Source organism: Daphnia pulicaria, chromosome 4 (genome assembly GCF_021234035.1).
Source record: "Daphnia pulicaria isolate SC F1-1A chromosome 4, SC_F0-13Bv2, whole genome shotgun sequence".
NCBI lineage: Eukaryota > Metazoa > Arthropoda > Branchiopoda > Diplostraca > Daphniidae > Daphnia > Daphnia pulicaria.
Genome location: NC_060916.1, coordinates 912,391 through 931,396, shown reverse-complemented (window position 1 = coordinate 931,396; position 19,006 = coordinate 912,391). Strand labels below are relative to the sequence as shown.

Genomic DNA, 19,006 nt, shown 5'->3' with positions numbered 1-19,006 from the left:
GCAAGAAGAGGCTTCGTCAAATTTGTGTGAGTAGTTTTGACAAAAGCTTGGGCTTACTGCTTTTTCTTCTCTTCCTCCTCAGACTGTTTTTGTTGCCCTCATTTCGATTGATTTGCTGGCACTTTCTCGTCCCCAGTAAGTCTTATTTCACGTTACACTGCACTACTGAATGAACACATTTGCGAATTTTGCAGGTCAAAAGTGATCATCTTACTCAACTTGTAAAGTTTTGTGTGCTTTCAGTGAAATGAGATCTGCCAGTCAGCAACAAGGAGGAGGCTCCATTATGTCGAGAAACAATAAAGAAGACGACGAAGATGAGCTGGAAGCTTTGCGTTTGGCTGCCCTCGAAAGTTTGAGGGCAAAGGGACTTCCTCCACCTGTTGTGTTGCAAGGCCAGCGTTTGTCACCCAAACACAATGTTTGCAGCAACGCAGTAAGTCTCTTCTCAAGCCCTTTTCCACGCACCTAGTACATTGATCTCACATACTAAATTTTATTCTTAATAGGTTTTTCAGCGTCATTTTGGCAATCAAAATTTGATAGCCATCATTCCAGTAGAGAACAATTCTGCAAGTTCCTCACCTTACCAAAATTCATCTCCTCATCACCCTCCATCACTTGATTCGAAACCTCCACCCATGAGGAATAATTCATCGAGACCCCCTCCTTTGAAGAACCCTCCAACCACCAGTTTGGTTTCACACAATAGTCCTGTGGAGGAGAAAAGATCGAATAAATTTAGTCGTTTTGAAGACTCTGACAGTGATGAGAGTGATGATGTCGAAATGTCTTTTGCCAAGTCAGAAAGTGAAGAAGAAGAGTTTGTGATTGAAGAAGGTGATGCAGAAGACTTGATTATTGAAGTAGAGGATGAAATCATTGAAGAAATAGAAGAAGAATCGAATGGAGCAACTGAGCTCTCTCCAGCTGTTGCCACCATACCAGAAGATAGAGTGAACGTTGCCACCTCTGGCGTGAAGCCTAGCGAGAAATCTGCTAGCCCTTCCGGTCAAATTAGTACTCCAACGCCTCCTGTTAAGATTACGATGACAGATTCCACTAAAGAGGGTCATGCATCGCGAGATGTCAGACATTTTGAAAGTAATCGGAAAACTGATACGGGAGAATTTGCTAGGCGATCCCCCCAATTAAGTTCTTCGGCAACTAGATCTCCTCCTAATGCACATTCTCGTCGGCGGTCTCCTCCCAGGCAACAAAGGAGCCCTCAGAGAATGCAGAAATCCTCACCAAGACCTCACAGGTCTCCTCCAAGATCCCAAAGATCTCCCGTAAGAGTCCAGCGATCACCGGTGAGAATCCAACGATCTCCATCAAGAGTGCAAAGATCTCCCCTTAGGGTCCAGAGATCTCCTCCAAGGGTCCAGAGGTCTCCACTCAGGAGGTCGCCATTGAGATCCTCAGATCGGGACAAGCCAAAAGACCGAGGAACCAGCAAGACCAGCAGCGGTTCTGATCGTTCCGGACCAGAAGAGAATAAAAGAGCCGATAAAAAGCGAGTCAACACATCTGTGGATTCCGTTCGATCGTCAGAGCAGCGTCGAACAAGCGACAAGTCTCGTTCTCCAACGTGCGAGAGGAAGCCATTGTTGAAAAGGTCACCTCCGCGTTCGGTTTCCAACGATTCCCGGGATTCTCGAAAGCTCGTCACGCCTTCGCTGACCGAGACGGAACGTGATCGACTCGAGTCACGCAAGCGTAAATTTGAAACGGCTCCCGACCAAGACTCGTCTGTCAAAAAGGAGGGAAAGATTCGACTGCGGACGGAAATAAATCGCAAGACACCGCCAGTGCAGCTGAAGCGCAGAGAAGAGAAACTGACCAAGAAACCCGATGCAGTGGTCGAACAGATTCAAGTAAGGAGGGATGAGCCGATTTCTTCGGTGCCGGACAAGACGGACGAAGAAGATGTCGACAGGAAATCATCCAAGAAAAATAAACGGTCCTCGAAGAAATCGAAAGATAAGAACCGTAATGGTAAAACTCTTTCTGGCAGCGATGGAGATAACGGTAATTTATTTTTTTCCTTTTTCGATAAGTTAATCCTTGACTAAATATTTATTTTGTTATTTACCTTCGTATTGTGCAGCACCTGTAAAACCTCTTAGCAACAAAAGTAGTGAGACATCTGACGCACATCTCGACTTACGAGCAGAACTCCAGAGAAGAAGGGGTCATCGCTATGAAGTAAGTTTTAATTGTTTTAAAATTTAAATGAAATTTCTTAATTGAAATAAATTGTTTTTAATAGGAGGACGAGGAACCACGGAGTCGCACGCCGGAAACGCGTCGGATATTGGTTTTGAATTCACCTCCGACATCGACCGCCTCAGCAGCTCCTCCCAAACTGCCAACCGAACGTAATTGAATTAAAATTCCTCCCTCGATCGGTTGCTTGTTGTGAATGCATCGCTTAAGTGTGTGAATCAAATCTTGTGTGTTGAAACAGCAGCGAGCGGCGTTCTGTCGAAGCATCAACGGCTCGTTTCAGAAGGCCAATCTAAGCCGGGCACGTCGTCGTCGTCCGGCTCGTTGCCGAAAAGAAACGGCAGGGTCAAACTGAAACGTACCCTACTGGCCACTCCGATCGAGATCGATCAAGGTATATGCTTGAAAACGTTTTAATCATTTTATCACAGAGTATAAACATCACATCACAGGTCTTCTTGTGTGCAACGAAAAACGCGAGATTCACGTTATACTTGCGGACCAAATTGTTTTTTTATTTTTAAATCTATATTTCTTTTTTTCTTTCTTTTTTTCTTTTTTAAGTATTGTGTCGATTTTTAACGTCAATGGCGGCCAAAAAAATGTCTATAACTTTTTTTTAAAGCTCAAGCATAGTTTCACGTGCCCCATTCTTGTTTTTCTCATCATTTTGACCGATGGATTGAAAGCAATCGCCCATTTTGATTCTTTCCTTTTTTCTAAGTGCTATACGTTTTTGACTGTGATAGAACCACTTGATTTTTTTTCTCTTTCATTTTCTATTTACCGGAGAAGGAAAGTTATATATAATAATATATATATATTTGTATATGGGGGGTAAAGATAGTAACTGGACTGGGTGCAGGGTTCCTTATTTTTATTTGCTGCTTTAAACATCAACGAAACTTCAATTTGATTTGTGTAGCCAAAACTTTTTTTTTGACTTGGGGATTGTTATGACGATTTTTTTTTCTTCTTTTCTTTTTAAATCCCATTTTTTCCAAACCCACACACACAAAACACACACACACAAAAACAACCGGGGTATCTTTTGTATGTAAACCGAATTATGTGTAGGACCAGAGACTGATCCCTTAGAAGATCGCATCCGACTGATCCGGGCACAGAACGAGCTGATTCGCAAGCGACAACGGGAGATTGAAGCTGATAAATTGCAGTATGCTTGATTGTTAAAAAAAAAAAAAAAATTAAATTACAATTTCTCCTAAAAAATTATTAAAAAAGAAAAAAAAATGAGAAAACCAACAAAACAGTAGTTTAATCACGCTATACAAAGTTGAATGCTTAACATTTATCATTTTGAAGTCAATCTGTATATTTATTCATTGGAAATTTATTCTCTACCAATTTTTGTTTCCTTTTTCCCCTTTTTGTCTCTTTCGGATTTTTTTTTTGTGTGTCTCTCCTACAGTTTAAATAGTTTCAACTTGTAGTGCCCTGAAAAATGCGTCTTCGTAGAATACAATTTCAAGTGCCTCCTTCCTCCCAACTAAAACAAAAGTTGCGTCTCGTTTCTTTAGCCCTGCCCCACGGTTGTTTTTTGACGTTTTGATTTAATACGATCGTCTCAAATACATTTATATTGAAATATTTGCCAAATGTGTTGTTTAATTATTTGATTTGCGAGATTGCCAGTTTTTCACGTCGTAATCGACAGCACTTGAAAATGAGACAAGCTCCTAATAAAGAAGAAACAAAGAAACAAATGGCCAGCGGCAAATGGGCGGATGGGCACATTAGTGAAGGGTCGTTGACACTCTGCCAGATGGATCTGAGTTCATTTGGACTCAAGCCATGCGAAGTGATTCGATGTCGGTACACACACGGATCCAATGGAAGCGTTCGGAAACCAAACGACGTGTTGTCCTCCGGGATGACATTAGCGGCTTTCGCCACAATGCCCGTCAGGTAAACATCTTCAAAATGGAAATACGGGACTTGCAGAGCTTCGTCGAATAAAACAGGCACCAATGGTCCGCTAATTACGTAACCTCCCCCGCTTACGTAATTCGGGTAATATTTTAGTCGTTCATAAATTCTGGCATGTACCTATTTACAAATGTGTTCATAAAATGAAATTTCTCAAGTGGTTATTCATTATACCATTTACTGCGGCTGTTTCTGACAGGTGTGTGGCGACGAAAAAGTGATCCTGCGATCAAATCTTTGCGATCCTGGACTCGTGAGAGATAGTCGGAGAGTTGTCGAGTATTGGCGAACATGATTTCGTATGGTTAAAGTAACACCATCAAGAAGAAGAATCAAATCATCTATAAAGGGTTTTAAAAACACTTCAACCCCACGATCGATTCTCGTTTCCTTGAGATACCTGGCGATGGTGCAACCAAGGACTTTCCTATTATCAACACGTTTACTGTAGGCTTCCTCTTTTCACCAAGCAATTCTAATTCAGTGCCTTCGCTCCATCGCTCCATGGTCTTCCGCATTGCACCATCCACCCGTAACGATGGTGCAACTCTTTTCTCTTGTTACCACTATAAAAGCCCGACGACTGCTCCATCCAGGCAGTCGTCATCTGGCTCTTGTTATTCAAAACAAGCCTTATCACATCACTACAAAAGGAAGGAAATTTCAGTTGGTCTTTACTTCAATTCTTTTACTCACGACGAATAACTTTTGACTGATTCAACCAGAGTGAAAAGGTAATGTCTCCTTTTTAAATATTACCCCACATAATATTATTAATTTTTTACTTAATCTTTTCCATAATGAATCCAATGTTGGATGCTTCAATATACGTATAACCTTTGATAGACTGAAACTATAAAATGTTTCCAGGTATTCAAAAAGTGATATTATTATTCTTGATTCAATTTACCATAAACATTGCTGCCGTTTCATCACGTCAAATCAGCGTCGTCGCTCATATGGTCAATTCTCCGGGAGCTATTCGCTGGGCATTGGACCAAGACGCCAATGGTATCGAATTTGATTTGAATTTTTCAGGTGAAATTCCAACTCACTTCGGACATGGAACTCCTTGCGATTGCACTTGTTTATTTGGAGCGTCAACAGCAAGCAGCATTTGCAACAGAGACAACGTATGCAAAGTCTCGACTAGCGCTACAGTGATGACAACCTTCTTAGGCAATAGTTCTGAAAATATCTTTTCTCGTTTGGCGCTGATTTATGTCGACAGCAAAATTAGCGACATGTCATCGAAAAATTACATCGCAGCTGGGGCCAATGTAGTGCGCCTATTTAATCAAAATGTCATGGAAAAAGGTTTCAAAGGACAAATACTTATCGGCTGTCCAGAAATTGAACATTCTGTTTACCTGCATGGTGCTCTGCAAGAAGCCAAAAAATCCAAGTATGCTGATAGGTACTTCTATACCATCGACGGAGAGACAGGAGATGCAAAAGAAGTCTGGGATACGTTATCAAAACTGGACACCAAAAATATCGCCTATTCAACAGGCATTTCAGTTTGTTCACCCAGAACTTTCCATTCGGCCATCGAATTCAGTCTTGATAAAAAAGCTTACGCTGGCGTCGGTATTTGGACTATCGATTTGGAGTCATCAATGAAAGATTACATCGAGACTGGTGTCGATTTAATTTTGACCAACAGACCTAAAATAGCTGCTGGAGTGGTTGGTCTTAGCAACATTCCTTCGCCCGGCAAAGCATTGTCGTTTTCTTTTTACTGGAAATGTGATTGCAACTACCGCGGTAAAGGGATTTTTGGTGGAGGTTGTAAAATTTCAAAAATAGCTCCTCCCAATTACGCTTGCAAATGTTCCTATAAAGGTGCCTGGACTTGTGGGGGGGTCACGGTTAATTGTAGAGACAGCTCTTCTCAGCATTGCAAGTTGCCAAATGCTTCAAAGGGGGCCTGTCAATTAGGTGGAGGTGATTGCGATGGATACTAGTTTCGTTTATATTAATGTTATAGTTGTTATATCCATCAAACAATAAAAATCACATTTAAATTTTAAATAATGTTGAAGTATTTCGCAAGACTGAATTTATAAAATAGAAATTGGCGGTCGACTGAAAAGAATACAAAGAAATGACTCAAGAGGAAATGCGACATTATCCCGACTCTTTATTGGTGGAGTGTTGAGAAAATCAAAGGCTACGTGAATCGAGAAGGGACGGAAATACAGGTGTACAACCTGACACAAAGAGAACTACTGGTAAATACAGTATACTGACGTCATGTCTTTGAGAATAGATTCGCTGTAGTATTAAGTTGTAGACGATTTAAGAAGTTCCGGCATCGCCCTCTTTCGGTTTAGTTCAATCCAGCTCATCCCACACTGATAAAAACAGTCGGACAATTTCAGTGTCTGCACTCCAAATTTTTTAGGACCTACTAAGGTAATACTAAGACCCTATTTATAGAAGTATTTTGGAAAATAGTACTAACGGGGTACTAACTAGTAGTGAAGGTACTAACAGCCCTTAGTATCCCAGCGTACTAAGCCTTCGTACGTGACATACTAAACCATCGTACGTCCCATACTAGCTAGCTAAAGAATAGCTGCAGGCCCGCCACTAGTATCCCCCATAAAATTCCCGGATTTTACCCAACCTCCATTTCTACATTTAAGAATCGCCACCAAAGAATAAATTTTAATAAAGCAAACAAAAACGGAATAAATCCATTTCAAAAATTTATTGACAATTATTGAACATTGAACAAGAAATCTGCTAGCCCTTCCGGTCAAATTAGTACTCCAACGCCTCCTGTTAAGATTACGATGACAGATTCCACTAAAGAGGGTCATGCATCCCTGCCCCACGGTTGTTTTTTAACGTTTTGATTTTAAAATACGATCGTCTCAAATACATTTATATTGAAATATTTGCCAAATGTGTTGTTTAATTATTTGATTTGCGAGATTGCCAGTTTTTCACGTCGTAATCGGCAGCACTTGAAAATGAGACAAGCTCCTAATAAAAACGAAATAAACAAACAAATGGCCAGCGGCAAATGGGCGGATGGGCACATTAGTGAAGGGTCGTTGACACTCTGCCAGATGGATCTGAGTTCATTTGGACTCAAGCCATGCGAAGTGATCAGATGTCGGTACACACACGGATCCACTGGAAGCGTTCGGAAACCGAATGACGTGTTGTCCTCCGGGACGACATTGGCCGCTTTCGCCACGATGCCCGTCAGGTAAACATCTTCAAAATGGAAATACGGGACTTGCAGAGCTTTGTCGAATAAAACAGGCACTAACGGTCCGCTAATTACGTAACCTCCCCCACTTACGTAATTCGGGTAATATTTTGAGTCGTACATAAATTCTGGCACGTACCTAATATACTAATGTTTTTTAATAAGTTCAATTTCTCAAGTGGTTATTCATTATACCATTTACTGCGGCTATTTCTGACAGGTGTGTGGCGACGAAAAAGTGATCCTGCGATTAAATCTTTGCGATCCTGGACTCGTGAGAGATAGTCGGAGAGTTGTCGAGTATTGACGAACATGTCGTCATCCGTCTTGAGGACAAAAGTCGCTTGTGGGCAATAATGTTTCACCCATTTCAACATCATCACAGATTTCAGTGTCCTGTCGTCAATTAAAATCAATTAAGTTGATTGGTAAATAGTTTCAAAATTTATATTTGACTAACAAATTTAAATAAGAATCGATGAAACCTTCTTGAATGATGTCGCCATGATTGTTGCTCTCAATTAGTGTCTCACGCTGCGACATGACGTCATTCATTACCCGGCCGAGTAGAAAAACTGTGCGGATGTCAAAAGGTACGGAATGATCTTTTTGCATCCACGTGTCACGTATAGCCTGGCGAAGGTTGTCGTTGGCAACGGCTGAGCACACAACGATTAGAATAAGAGGTTTCTCATTTGACACATTTGTATTGCAGATGTTGACGTTGTTAATGACGGCTGTTTCATTTTCCGGCGCAACGTAATCTCTCAAGTGACGACTCGAGTTGACGTTCCATGGAAACTTGGGATCTGTCAAGTCGCAATTTTATAAATTTATTGTGTCTCTTTTGATCACACGGAAATTGTCACCTGGCGTAGTACTGATGATTGGCTCTACAGTTCAAGATAACATTACCAAAACAAATAACAGCTGAGAGTTAGCAAAGAGAAAATATTCAAATCGAAAAAGGAATGTTTTGCTCACCATTTTCACGATTGGTGTAACTGTGTGTCAAGAGAATTAGAAAGCAAATTGCACCAAATAATAAAACGAAAAGCTTAAACTTTTTTAACTTTCCCATCGGCTCTAAGACACGTGATTTTCGAGCAGCGTCTTCCAATTATACATCTGCCTCAGAAACCCAAAACTTCGAGACTGTGTTAAAATTGACCATTTCGTGAGCACTGAGCAATTGACTATAGCAGATAACGTGCTGTGGAAATCGAGATAAGAATAGAACAGAGATATAACCGTAGGGCCAGGTATACGACAACAAGGGAATAATAATTTTTATTTCATTAGATATTCGAAATACATTTTTTACATCCAACATGAAAGAGGGATATTATGCACAATTTTCTGTTGATTAATTGGACTTGAGTATATGACGTCATACTTGTGGAGATATCGAATTATCCTGAATCTTTGAGGGGTTACCTGTCCTATCAAAGATGGGAGGTAGGTCTAATGGTTTGGTTGCATCTTATGCAAGGAAGGGTTCATGGGGGTGGGGGGTATTATCAAAAATTCTTTCTCCGTCTAATTTTTCATTGGTCGGAATTTTGTCAACCCTTTTTTTCTTTGTTGAATAATAAAATTGGCAACGTATGGTATTGTAGTCAGTTTGTCGCTAGGTCCAGTCAGGTGTGTTTCACGTCGTCGTCTGATTTTTCAAATCAGGCGAGAAATGTGTGTCAAAATTGTGTTGAGCATTAGATTGAATTTACAAGAGTGTTATAATAGACACTTTAGACAGTGTGTGTAAAAGACTGAATTCCACCGACATCTGAATATCGGGTAAGTCTGGATTCATTTGTTTAAATAATTAAATACTTTCGCCTTGCAAGTAAATGTCAGGCTTTGTAAAATCACGAACGTCATCATAAGTGCAACGTCCTCGTTCATACTTTGATCGTGTTACATAATTAAGCATCTTCTGTGGGTAGAGAAAGAGCTCTAGACTTCTTTTTGAATATGTTATCGCTGAACTGCTTTGCTAGTCCCGAACTTTCCGCTGGGCAAGAAGAGCCTTGACGTTTCTCCTCGCTCAGTTTGGCGTAGGTGAAATTCAAACTCCAATAATCAGAGCTGACAGACGACTCGATGTGGTCGTGTATCATTTCCTGGAGTTGACGAAAAGTCGGCCGCTCTTTTGGGTCCGTTTTCCAGCAGTCCGTCATGACTTTGCTCATTGTATTTGTGGCGTATTCGGGTTTCTCCATGCGATATCCGCTTTGAATTTCTTTCAGAAGTTGACTGCCCACTTCCATTCCTTGAAAACAGAGAATTTAGTAATTGACTATTAGGGACTTTATTACATTTTTAATTCCAATTACCTGGATATGGAACTTTGCCCAGAGAAAACAGTTCCCAGAGGAGAATGCCATAAGACCAAACGTCAGATTGGCTAGAAAATATACGATCAGTTAGAGATTCTATGGCCATCCATCTTACTGGCATTAATCCCTGTAAATTTAAAAAAAATTAGTAACTTTGAATTGTATGCATAATCTAATTTACCTGTCCTTTTTTCTCGTAATTGCCTTCCAGGTACATTTTACGGGCCATGCCGAAATCAGCCACTTTGACAACTCCATCATCGGCTAGCAGAACGTTACGAGCTGCCAGATCGCCATGGAGAACCTACAAGTAATTAAACAGGTTAGTTTATTTTCTTCTTCAAAGTCGTAGGAGGTACATGTTACTTTTTTGCTGGCCAAGTAGTCCATTCCTCGAGCTATTTGAAAAGACCACGAAATCAAATCGCGGGTAGAAACGGATCGAATTAAGGTGGCATCCGGATCTTGTTGGTAATGCCAAAAGGACTTTGGCTCTTGAGGATCGTAAATTAATTCTAAAGCTGATGAATCATCCACAAAAAAAATATGTGCGACGAAGGAAATTATCACTTCGTAATTTTTCGTTGGTTATTTTTTATGTGGTTGACTCACGTGGCACCATTTGCTGGGTCATTTCCGTGCCGTTTTTAATAGTGTCTGGCGGTTTTTTCGGTTTGAGTTGCAGACGGGTTCCCTCCACATTACCGTTACAAACGCTACTGAAAATGGGATTGACATTTTGATGATTAAAGTGACAGACGTGGTACGATACTAACGTAAAATATTGTAGCCGCACGTGATACCACTCATGTGAGAGTAATGCCAATTTATCCGAATGTTTGGTTGCCATGGCGTGATCACTCAATCCACACGAAATTACGGGAGTAAAGAGTGGGGTGGTTGCTAACGCTGCCGGATGATAGCCATGGGAGCGCCAAAAAGGTGCTTTCGTGTGTTTACCTAACTATTTGGTCCGCTTCGTTATCCGATTTCATGTTTCCAAAGTCGTCCATTAGATTGATAAAGTTTTCCCGGTGATTGATCAAATAAGCTTGTAAGTTTCCGAACCGACAGTACTCGACGATTAGTAACAGTTCTCCTAAAAATTTAAAAATAACAAATTTAATTTAAAGGAAAAACAAATTAATTTTTTTTCTTGGAAAGACCTTTATCGATATCTTTGGTGCAAGCTCCGAGAAGGTTGACGACGTTCAAATGCGATGCCAAGTGCATGAGAATTTTCATTTCACTCACGAGCGCTTCTAGGGCGGCAACGTTCGTTTGCGAACGGACCATTTTGACTGCCACCGTTTTAGCGTGTTCTCCGGACCCTTCGATCCCTACAGCTTCAGCTTTAACTACCCGTCCAAAACATCCAGCTCCCAGCTGTATTCCTATTTTATTTTAAAGTTAATTATTCATTAATTTTTTTAAATTAAAAAATTAAAAAAAATAATTAACCAAGTGTTAGGCGGTGTTTGGGAAATTCCCAGCGCTTGTCGTAGGGTTGTGCTTCAATTTGATCTTCCATCGACAATTGCTGACTCACGGGAGGGTTGACATTTCCTTCCAGTAATTTCTTTGCTTTTGGAAACACTTGCCGCTTCTTAAAAGTTCCCAAAATAAGTGATCGGAATCATAATTTCAAGGCTTATTTGTGTCACCTTGTCGAGGTAGAGTTTGATTCCGATTCCGATTATCACGATCAAAGCAACCAGGTTCGCAGAGAGGGGGATGGCTGTTGCGTTCGTTAAACCGTTTGAATTACCGAGAAAAACGGTGAAGTTTCTGAACCTTGCTTGTCCAAGGCTGTTATTCCACCGGCACGAGTACACCCCTATTTCGTTCACAATTCCATTTAGCGGCAAGATTGACACATTTCCAAATGAATGTACTCGTCCAGGATATTCTTTGTCGTCCTAATCAAGTCAAGTCACTTCAAATTAAAATTTGTGTCGAGTTTAAAATTAGAAATTTGATTTTCACCTTCAACCATAATATTTTATTTCTTTGGAGGGAAATGACGCAAGTCAAGTTCTTGGGTCTTGCCTTATCCAAGTGGATGAAATTTAACACTGGTTCGTTATTAATTTCTGTAGAAATAATTCAGAGGATTAAAAATGAATTATTTCACTCGGTTTGCTTATTTACCTTTGACTCGAAAAGAAATCTTTTTGAACATGATTTCTTTATCTTTATTGGCTTTACATTGAAATGTTATGTTGGTGTTGAGGGCTACGTCGATTAGCTCTTGTCTGCTTTCGTAATATCTCCACGTTCGTTCTCGACTGTAAAACACCGCCTTGGATGACTGGTGATGGGAATCGAGATCGTCGTAATATCCAGCGCTGATTGGGCTCTCTGATTAATTGATTAAATTCGATTAGATTAGTTTTCACCTGTTTCTTGGATGCGAAAAATACCTTCGTCTGTATTTGTACCGTTAATGACTTTGAGCGTTTCTCCGGTGACGTCGATTAACTGGTAGGCCCATTCTGGTGGTGAAGCAAACTCGCGTTGGACGTGAGTGCGGCAGATTAAAGTAATGTTACTCCCCTCTAGTGGATCGTCTGCATCACCAATTCTCACCAGTTCGATCCCTTAAATTAGAATTTTATTTTTGAAAAGTCTAAAACTCAATCCTTTTTTTTTAGATCGACATTTTTTTAACTATAGCCAATCGAGTTTGCTGAAATTGCGTACCTTTGACATAAATTTGAAAATACTCCCAGTCTGAGAAATTATTCATAGTCCCGACGCATTGATACTGGCCAGTGTCGCTGATGGTCGTGTCTCTCAGCGACAGTCCGCGTTCAGGGTCCAAATTCCATTTAGAGTCCGGATCAGATAACAAATTCTAACGTATTTTGTTTTTAAATGAAAACATGATAACTCGGCCTTTTCGCTGACTAAATTATTTATTTGATTACTTCGGAGCGTTCCCATATGTAGCCCTTTGCAGTGATTTGAGAATTGCGGATCAGATGGAACGTGACGTTTGGGTGGGTGGGCCTGCAAGGGATTTGAATAGAATCGCCTTGTTTCGAACTGTATTCTTGATGGGAGTTATCGTCTATGATGACGTAATCTGCATCACCTAATGTTGACTTTGAGGTTATTCAATTGCCGATTGAATACGTAAAGTAAATAAATAACATACTGTAAACGTAGACGTATTGTTTTTGTCTGTACGACTCATAATGCAGGGCAGAGTGAACATTGCAAGTGAAATACCCCGTATCTTTTGTTCTAAGATTCTCGAGTGTCAACGTCGATGTCATGTGGGTGTGGTTTCTATCGAACGTGTTGCGAAGGCGTCCGTTGACGCCTTGCCTCAACTAAATATAAAAATGACAATAACCAAATGAAACAAAAAACAAACGTATTTGAATTATAATACTACCAGATTATTCTTTGCCAGGGCGTCGGGTAGAATCCACGTAATGTCGTTCAATTTTTGACCAGCATCGTCTTGGTAGTCGTAGGTGCAGGTGATGGTGAGGTTGGCACCTTGTCGAACCACCTGACGACTGCCTTCAGGAAAAATCACCAAACGCTCTGACCTTTCTTTGCCCAAACTTTGGCCGATTGCCATCAACAGGTAGACTAGCTTGTACATGTTGTAAGACCCAAGAAACTCGCGTGAACTCTCCACCTAATGTAAAAAAGGACTGACACAAAAGTTGCGTGTAATATCTCTCAAGTTACTGACGACTATTGCGCAGAGAACAGGTAGGTGTAGACCTGCTGATGCGTGGTGGACGGGCGCAGACTGCCGACTTATACGCAGGACTGTACAATCCGGTGGGCGTTTGAGGAGGTTAGACTGTAGATAATTTCGTTTCATATATAGACTTGAAATGTCGGAAATCAGGTCGCATTTCATTAGCGAAACTCTTCAGAAGGTTCGCTGAGCCGTTGCCGAGTTAAGCTCATAAAGAAAACTTGTCCTGGGATCTATTGAAATTTTAATTCTTGGAATTATTGAAAAGAGTTCTCTCCCTATTTTTTGACGTGGATGCGATTGTTTTATATATAACACAGCCAGCGCTAGGTGCACTCAATTATTTGTTCCCATGCACTTTTGATTCACAGGTGGGAGTCGGATCGTATAACCCTCTCCTTTTTAAAGTTTCGCTAGAATTTAGTAAAAGCAACAGTCCATTTTGATGCCTTTCACCTTGACATTGCCTTTGAGATAAGCATCAGCCTTCCAGTATAGCGCATACTGCTAGACATACACGACTCCACTGGGAAATACGGACGTGTTGGAGGTCCTTGTAACTAGGACCCGAAATCCACTGTAGAAAATCGATAGACCCGGAAGTGCACTTACTTGAACATGATGTCAATTGTCGCTGTGCCATTCTTTCAACAAGATCTTTTTTTCTGTTTTGCACGCCTGTCAAATGCGGTGAGCGAGAGCTTAATTCATGGCCCAAAAAAAAGTGGGTATTTGAATTTTAATCTCCGAGAAAGTCGTATATAAGAAGTTTTTTTCTCTCGTTCTATTTTTGCGTAACACTTTTACACCACCTTTATTATTTGAACAGTTTCTGTTATTCTACTTGCTTTTTGCGAGTTCGTGATTTTTTGGTCTCGGAGAGTGTTACGATCAAACAAGAGCTCTCAATCGATCCTCACTTTTTCTTTTTTTTTCTTTGGTTGGTCGTAAATCTTTTGTTTGCCATCATCTCTTATTAAAGTTGGGTTTTTGATTGTCTCCCCTATACTTCGCCGAATTTTAATGCTTTCTAGAAAATTGATTTAGACTTGTGTACATATTTCATATTGGTCTGTTTCCAAAATGATTAGACATTGTTTATGTTATCTCTCTAGAGTAATTCTTTACGAAAACAAGATGGTGTATACTGTAGGGTGTAGATAATAACAGACTCTTTTTTGATTCGTCAGTTTTTTTTTCCCGCTTCTAGTTCAAATTTCAAATAAAGACGAAAAAACTTGTTGCATTTTTCGTTACAATAAAGTTTTCCTTTCTTTGAAAATTAGTTTAAACATATTTGTGTAGAGGAAATGAATTTTTTAATATTGTTGCTGGGAGGGGGAAGAGAAGGTGCTTTGGTACAGTTTAAAAAAACAAGGGGTTCTTGAACTTTAATAAAATAAAACGGGGACACTGATAACCGGGAATTCGCTGGCCATTTGCGTCACTAGACTGTAGACTCGATTCATCTGAAGTAGAGATAGGATGATCTTATTTTAATTTTAGGGATTGGCTGTAGAAATGTGGGTGAAAGGAAATTTTACAGTCTGACGCAAGTGCTACCGAGTGACAAGTGCCGTCCATAAATTAGCCTGACTGATTGATGTACTTCTATTTAAAAAAAAAGGGATGTTAATCAGAGAAAATAAATCGCACCGTTACTGCTATTAGGATAGAATTTATCTGGAACAGGATCCATATTTATGTGTAAACGCGGTTTCTGTTTGTAATGCAAAACTAGCCGAGATAAATTGGAAACGTGATATAGTTCTAATCGCGAATGGGCGAGCGCTAGCAATTTCACTAAAGAGGTTCATCAGTGTGCTGTTATTTGTATTTGGTATATATTTGTTTTAAAATAATAATGTTATCAGCACACATTCACACAAGAGCCGTGTTTTGTTCTTTTAACGCGCAGTAACTATATTTGTGGCCTTCAACTGTTTTTTATCGTAAATAAAAGCCAGTTATATGAGATCATTACACATGTAAGTTGAATATATACGTTTCATCCAGAATTCCAGTCAACACAAATGGTGACCAATAGAACCGAGGTTATCTATTGTAAATATTCTTGTGCAGTTTCTGCACTTGTAGTTAACTGTGTCTTTCGACTTTCGAGCGGAAATTTCTAAATCATTTGGGTGGCCAAAGATTTGAGAGACGCTCACGGATGAGAGGGGGGGGGGGGAGATGTCTTGATCGAAGTTTGGAGCCATGACAACATGTCTGTTGAAATTTCAAATCCAATAACAAAATATCGCCACAAGGTCAATCAAGTGATTCGTTACAAAATGTTTTAAGCGTTGATTGCGCTATCGTGATGAGTCCAGGGAAGTGGGAACGAAGGTCTAATGCGCAAACTTGGCGAAATGTAAAATTCTGGGAAATTAAAATGTCATATTTGGGTTTGCGGCAATCTCTAATTCGATATGATTTGTCTATAACTTAAGTTTGTTTCAATGTCTATCGTCTGAAATGTGTTGCTGTAGGTCAATAATGCCATGTTATTTGTAAAATTGCTGTTCACCCCGACAATATGGCAACCCCCTGAAACTAAAAGGGTATAAACATCGAGTAACGAGACACGAGTAGTCGAGTCCGAGCCGAATATTATACAGCCAGTGCAGCCTTGCGACGCCAAGTTTGCATCGCATTTCTAAAGAGGCTATCAAATTGCATTTTATCTTGCTGACATGAGTTGGTGTTATCGAAAACAACTGCGTTTAGGGACAAAGTTTTTTTGAAAGTGAAAATAAAAACCTGCCCACTGCAGTGCTGGTTATGTCAATCCAAAGGTTTATTGATCCGTCTTTCTTAAAATTATACAAAATTCCCAGCGTCAGAATTATGAAACGATCATCGCTTTTTTTTCCCCGCAAGGCATTAGCCTATACAATCTCTCAACCTATTAAAAAGACCTAATAATTAATCCTTTCAGCCATGACAGTTTGTATAGGGATTGAAAAAGTTTGGGTTTATGTAATTTTAGCTCTTCAGCCATGAACTAATGAACGCCACGCGTTCACAAATTATGCGGATCTGTTTTTTCCGTCTTTTTTACATAAAATTTATTTTTGCTTTGACGTTTGGTGATGTTATTTATGGTCGCGTGGTAGTAAAGTCTGGTCATTTCTTTTTGCAGCGGTCATTTGAGTAGCACGATAATACACCAACTTGTTGTTTTTTTCGCTTTGAAAGTGACGATACGCTTTTCAAAAGGAACATGGGAATATAGCCAGACTCTATCGGTTCAAAAAGATCAGCATCCTCCGAAGATTGACATTGGCTACCGCGCTAGGCGCCGAAAATGTTTTGACCCGGGACAAGTAATTTATGTGCGTCACAACACGATGCACTGCTGACGTTCTATGGGTCATGACACACATTCCTCTCAAGTTCACATGATGTTCTGTCGATGTGCTGATGCCAATGTCTATGGCAACATGGACAACACAGGCGGTTTTTTAATGAACTTTTATCTGATTGATAAAACAACTCTCTTTCTGCTAACGAGTATATATAAAGAGGAAATTTTTAAAATGCATTAATTCAATCGTTGATTGGATGCCTGCTCACTTGCTCATTTGTGAACTCGTCACACATCCAGCTCGATGAATAAATCCGTTTTTCTTCCGAGAAATCTTTTTTACATCTTTCTCGGCTGCAACATTTTTTACAGCGGACAAAATGTGGTAATAAGCCTTGCACTGGTTTTATTCGTTTCTTCTATTTTTAACTATTTTTTTTATTTTTAAATTCCCGCTAAAAAAGAGTGGCATAGGAGTTCCAATACGTAACGATTCAAGAAGTGAAGTCATCGTGAGTCAGTTAACGAGTTCCGCGTCCTATCGCAGATCGATAGACAGTCCGTTTGTGACTGTTGGAGCTGTAATAACCGCTCACGATTTCAACACTGAAATGTCGAAAGCCCTTCGTTTCTACGCTCCCGGTAGTGATCGTCGACATCACGGTGGCAGTGAAAAGAAATTGTTTGAAGAATTCGGCTTACAGCGCTCGCTGAGCGACAGCGACATTAATCTGATCGTTTCTAGTTGGGATTTTCTCAAGAAACGTCTGAGTAGCTTTGCGCCAAAATTGTTCATTGGGTGAGAAACAGTTAATTTAATAAAAAAAAAGGGATATGCGAGGTATTATGTCATTAAATTTTTTAATATCTTTCAAGATATTTAAAGGCGAGACCCGATTCCAAGAAGATGTTCCCGGACTTCGCTCATGTAAACATCGCGGAATTGGCAACCAATGTTGAATTTTGCAGTAGGGCTTATAATTGCGTCGCCAGTTTGAATTACATCATTCCGCATTTAAAGCGTAGTTTTCCCGTATTACAATGTCCGGCGTTGAAAAACCTTAAAACAAAGTACAACCAAATTGACCCAAAGGTAATTTAGACAACTCATCTGTTGTGTCGATCTGTTATTGAACCTTCTGTTTTATTTGATTAGAGTCTTGGAATTATTTGGGTGAATGCTATGCAAGAGGAGCTGGACAAAAAGATTTTCACCGACGACGTCCGTGTTGTTTGGCAAAAAGTTTTCTCGGTTTTGAAGGAACATGTTTCCGAGTTTTAAAAAGAAATCGTGTTTTTTTTTTTTCAACTATAAGTGATAACTCATAGTCTGCTGTTGCTGGGGCCATTTATCTATTTTTTCGAAATAAAATCATTTTATATTTGGTAACACTACTGACACATTATTTATTTTTTTAAATTTTTGGAGCTAATTTTTTATTTAGTACTGCGACTTGGTTGTGACATTGATAAGCCTTTATACTTAAGCTGTGTCGTACATTTTGTAGCCTAGACGATGATATCGATCAACCCAGACGATATGAGTGATATAATTCCTGGAACACTTTTCCAATTTCGGTTCGCGGTGTCTGGTTATTTAATTGGTCCATTTGATCTGCTTGGTACACACAGGAAGCAATTTATTAAGTTTCCGAGATGAAAAAAAGGTACAAGAGTTTTGAGGTTTTCTTTTTTTCATCGACGACTGGAACACATGAAAGTAGTTAGCCGTAGGAATTGAACCTTTTCTAATGTGAACTTTGGGGAGACAAAACAATTTATAAATTACAGTCGTTACGTGTCAGACACAAATCCGCGTCGGATACGCAATCTTCTCCGCGATCCATTACGCAAGTCGATGAGAAATTGGAACCGGCTGTTGAGCCATCTGGTCCGTGCCATTGGACGTCTGAGCAATTCAATAACTAAGAATGTGTTGACTAAGTGTGTATTGTGTAGCAGCCGGTTTCAACAGAATTCAATGGATTTGAAAACTAAACCTGCTGCAAACGAACTCGGTGAACTACTGAATCCGCACGATTACTTCACATCTGCGAGGCGTAGTAAATCGATAACAAATCACGAGCGCATTATAGGAAGATATATAGGATTGCGTTATTCAATAATGGCACCACTTTAACGGAAATTGGGATCGGTATACACACACTGTCTTAATAAGCGGTAGTTTCAATCACGGGGTTTTCTTGCCATCATTTTAAAATGTCATG

General features: G+C 39.9%; 6 protein-coding genes across 8 annotated transcripts in view; 3 read left to right on the top strand and 3 right to left on the bottom strand.

Moving 5' to 3' along the window:
- Window positions 1-19,006, bottom strand: part of LOC124336387 (calcium uniporter protein, mitochondrial-like) — an 878,707-nt gene that overhangs the window by 505,500 nt on the left and 354,201 nt on the right. The window lies entirely within an intron of this gene.
- Window positions 24-3,842, top strand: LOC124336116 (serine/arginine repetitive matrix protein 2-like). Of its 3 annotated transcripts, none has more exons than XM_046789778.1 (7): window positions 24-135; window positions 244-436; window positions 510-2,031; window positions 2,111-2,208; window positions 2,273-2,381; window positions 2,471-2,623; window positions 3,307-3,842. In XM_046789778.1, exons 2-7 carry the CDS (start codon window positions 248-250, stop codon window positions 3,414-3,416), a joined length of 2,181 nt encoding a protein of 726 aa, XP_046645734.1. In that variant the 5' UTR covers window positions 24-135; window positions 244-247; the 3' UTR covers window positions 3,417-3,842. The 3 variants fall into 3 exon arrangements, with proteins under 3 accessions (XP_046645734.1, XP_046645735.1, XP_046645736.1); XM_046789779.1 differs by having other exon boundaries at window positions 47-135; window positions 228-436; XM_046789780.1 differs by having other exon boundaries at window positions 52-436; window positions 2,474-2,623.
- On the top strand, window positions 4,765-6,213 carry LOC124336296 (dermonecrotic toxin StSicTox-betaIB1i-like). Its single transcript, XM_046790047.1, has 2 exons — window positions 4,765-4,912; window positions 5,024-6,213. Exon 2 carries the CDS (start codon window positions 5,040-5,042, stop codon window positions 6,144-6,146), a length of 1,107 nt encoding a protein of 368 aa, XP_046646003.1. The 5' UTR covers window positions 4,765-4,912; window positions 5,024-5,039; the 3' UTR covers window positions 6,147-6,213.
- LOC124336294 (beta-1,3-galactosyltransferase 5-like) lies at window positions 7,053-8,570 on the bottom strand. Its single transcript, XM_046790046.1, has 5 exons — window positions 8,390-8,570; window positions 8,275-8,298; window positions 7,866-8,214; window positions 7,601-7,801; window positions 7,053-7,544 (listed from the first exon to the last, which is right to left on the bottom strand). The coding sequence occupies exons 1-5, from the start codon at window positions 8,484-8,486 to the stop codon at window positions 7,106-7,108; spliced, it is 1,110 nt and encodes a 369-aa protein (XP_046646002.1). The 5' UTR covers window positions 8,487-8,570; the 3' UTR covers window positions 7,053-7,105.
- On the bottom strand, window positions 8,679-13,363 carry LOC124336677 (vascular endothelial growth factor receptor 1-like). The gene is made up of 16 exons (XM_046790463.1): window positions 13,148-13,363; window positions 12,905-13,082; window positions 12,675-12,841; window positions 12,448-12,601; window positions 12,168-12,344; window positions 11,896-12,105; window positions 11,731-11,837; window positions 11,409-11,663; window positions 11,206-11,350; window positions 10,911-11,138; window positions 10,705-10,843; window positions 10,357-10,463; window positions 10,111-10,265; window positions 9,926-10,048; window positions 9,742-9,871; window positions 8,679-9,677 (listed from the first exon to the last, which is right to left on the bottom strand). Exons 1-16 carry the CDS (start codon window positions 13,361-13,363, stop codon window positions 9,331-9,333), a joined length of 2,838 nt encoding a protein of 945 aa, XP_046646419.1. The 3' UTR covers window positions 8,679-9,330.
- On the top strand, window positions 17,012-18,173 carry LOC124336417. The gene is made up of 4 exons (XM_046790221.1): window positions 17,012-17,163; window positions 17,243-17,577; window positions 17,655-17,871; window positions 17,935-18,173. Exons 1-4 carry the CDS (start codon window positions 17,083-17,085, stop codon window positions 18,058-18,060), a joined length of 759 nt encoding a protein of 252 aa, XP_046646177.1. The 5' UTR covers window positions 17,012-17,082; the 3' UTR covers window positions 18,061-18,173.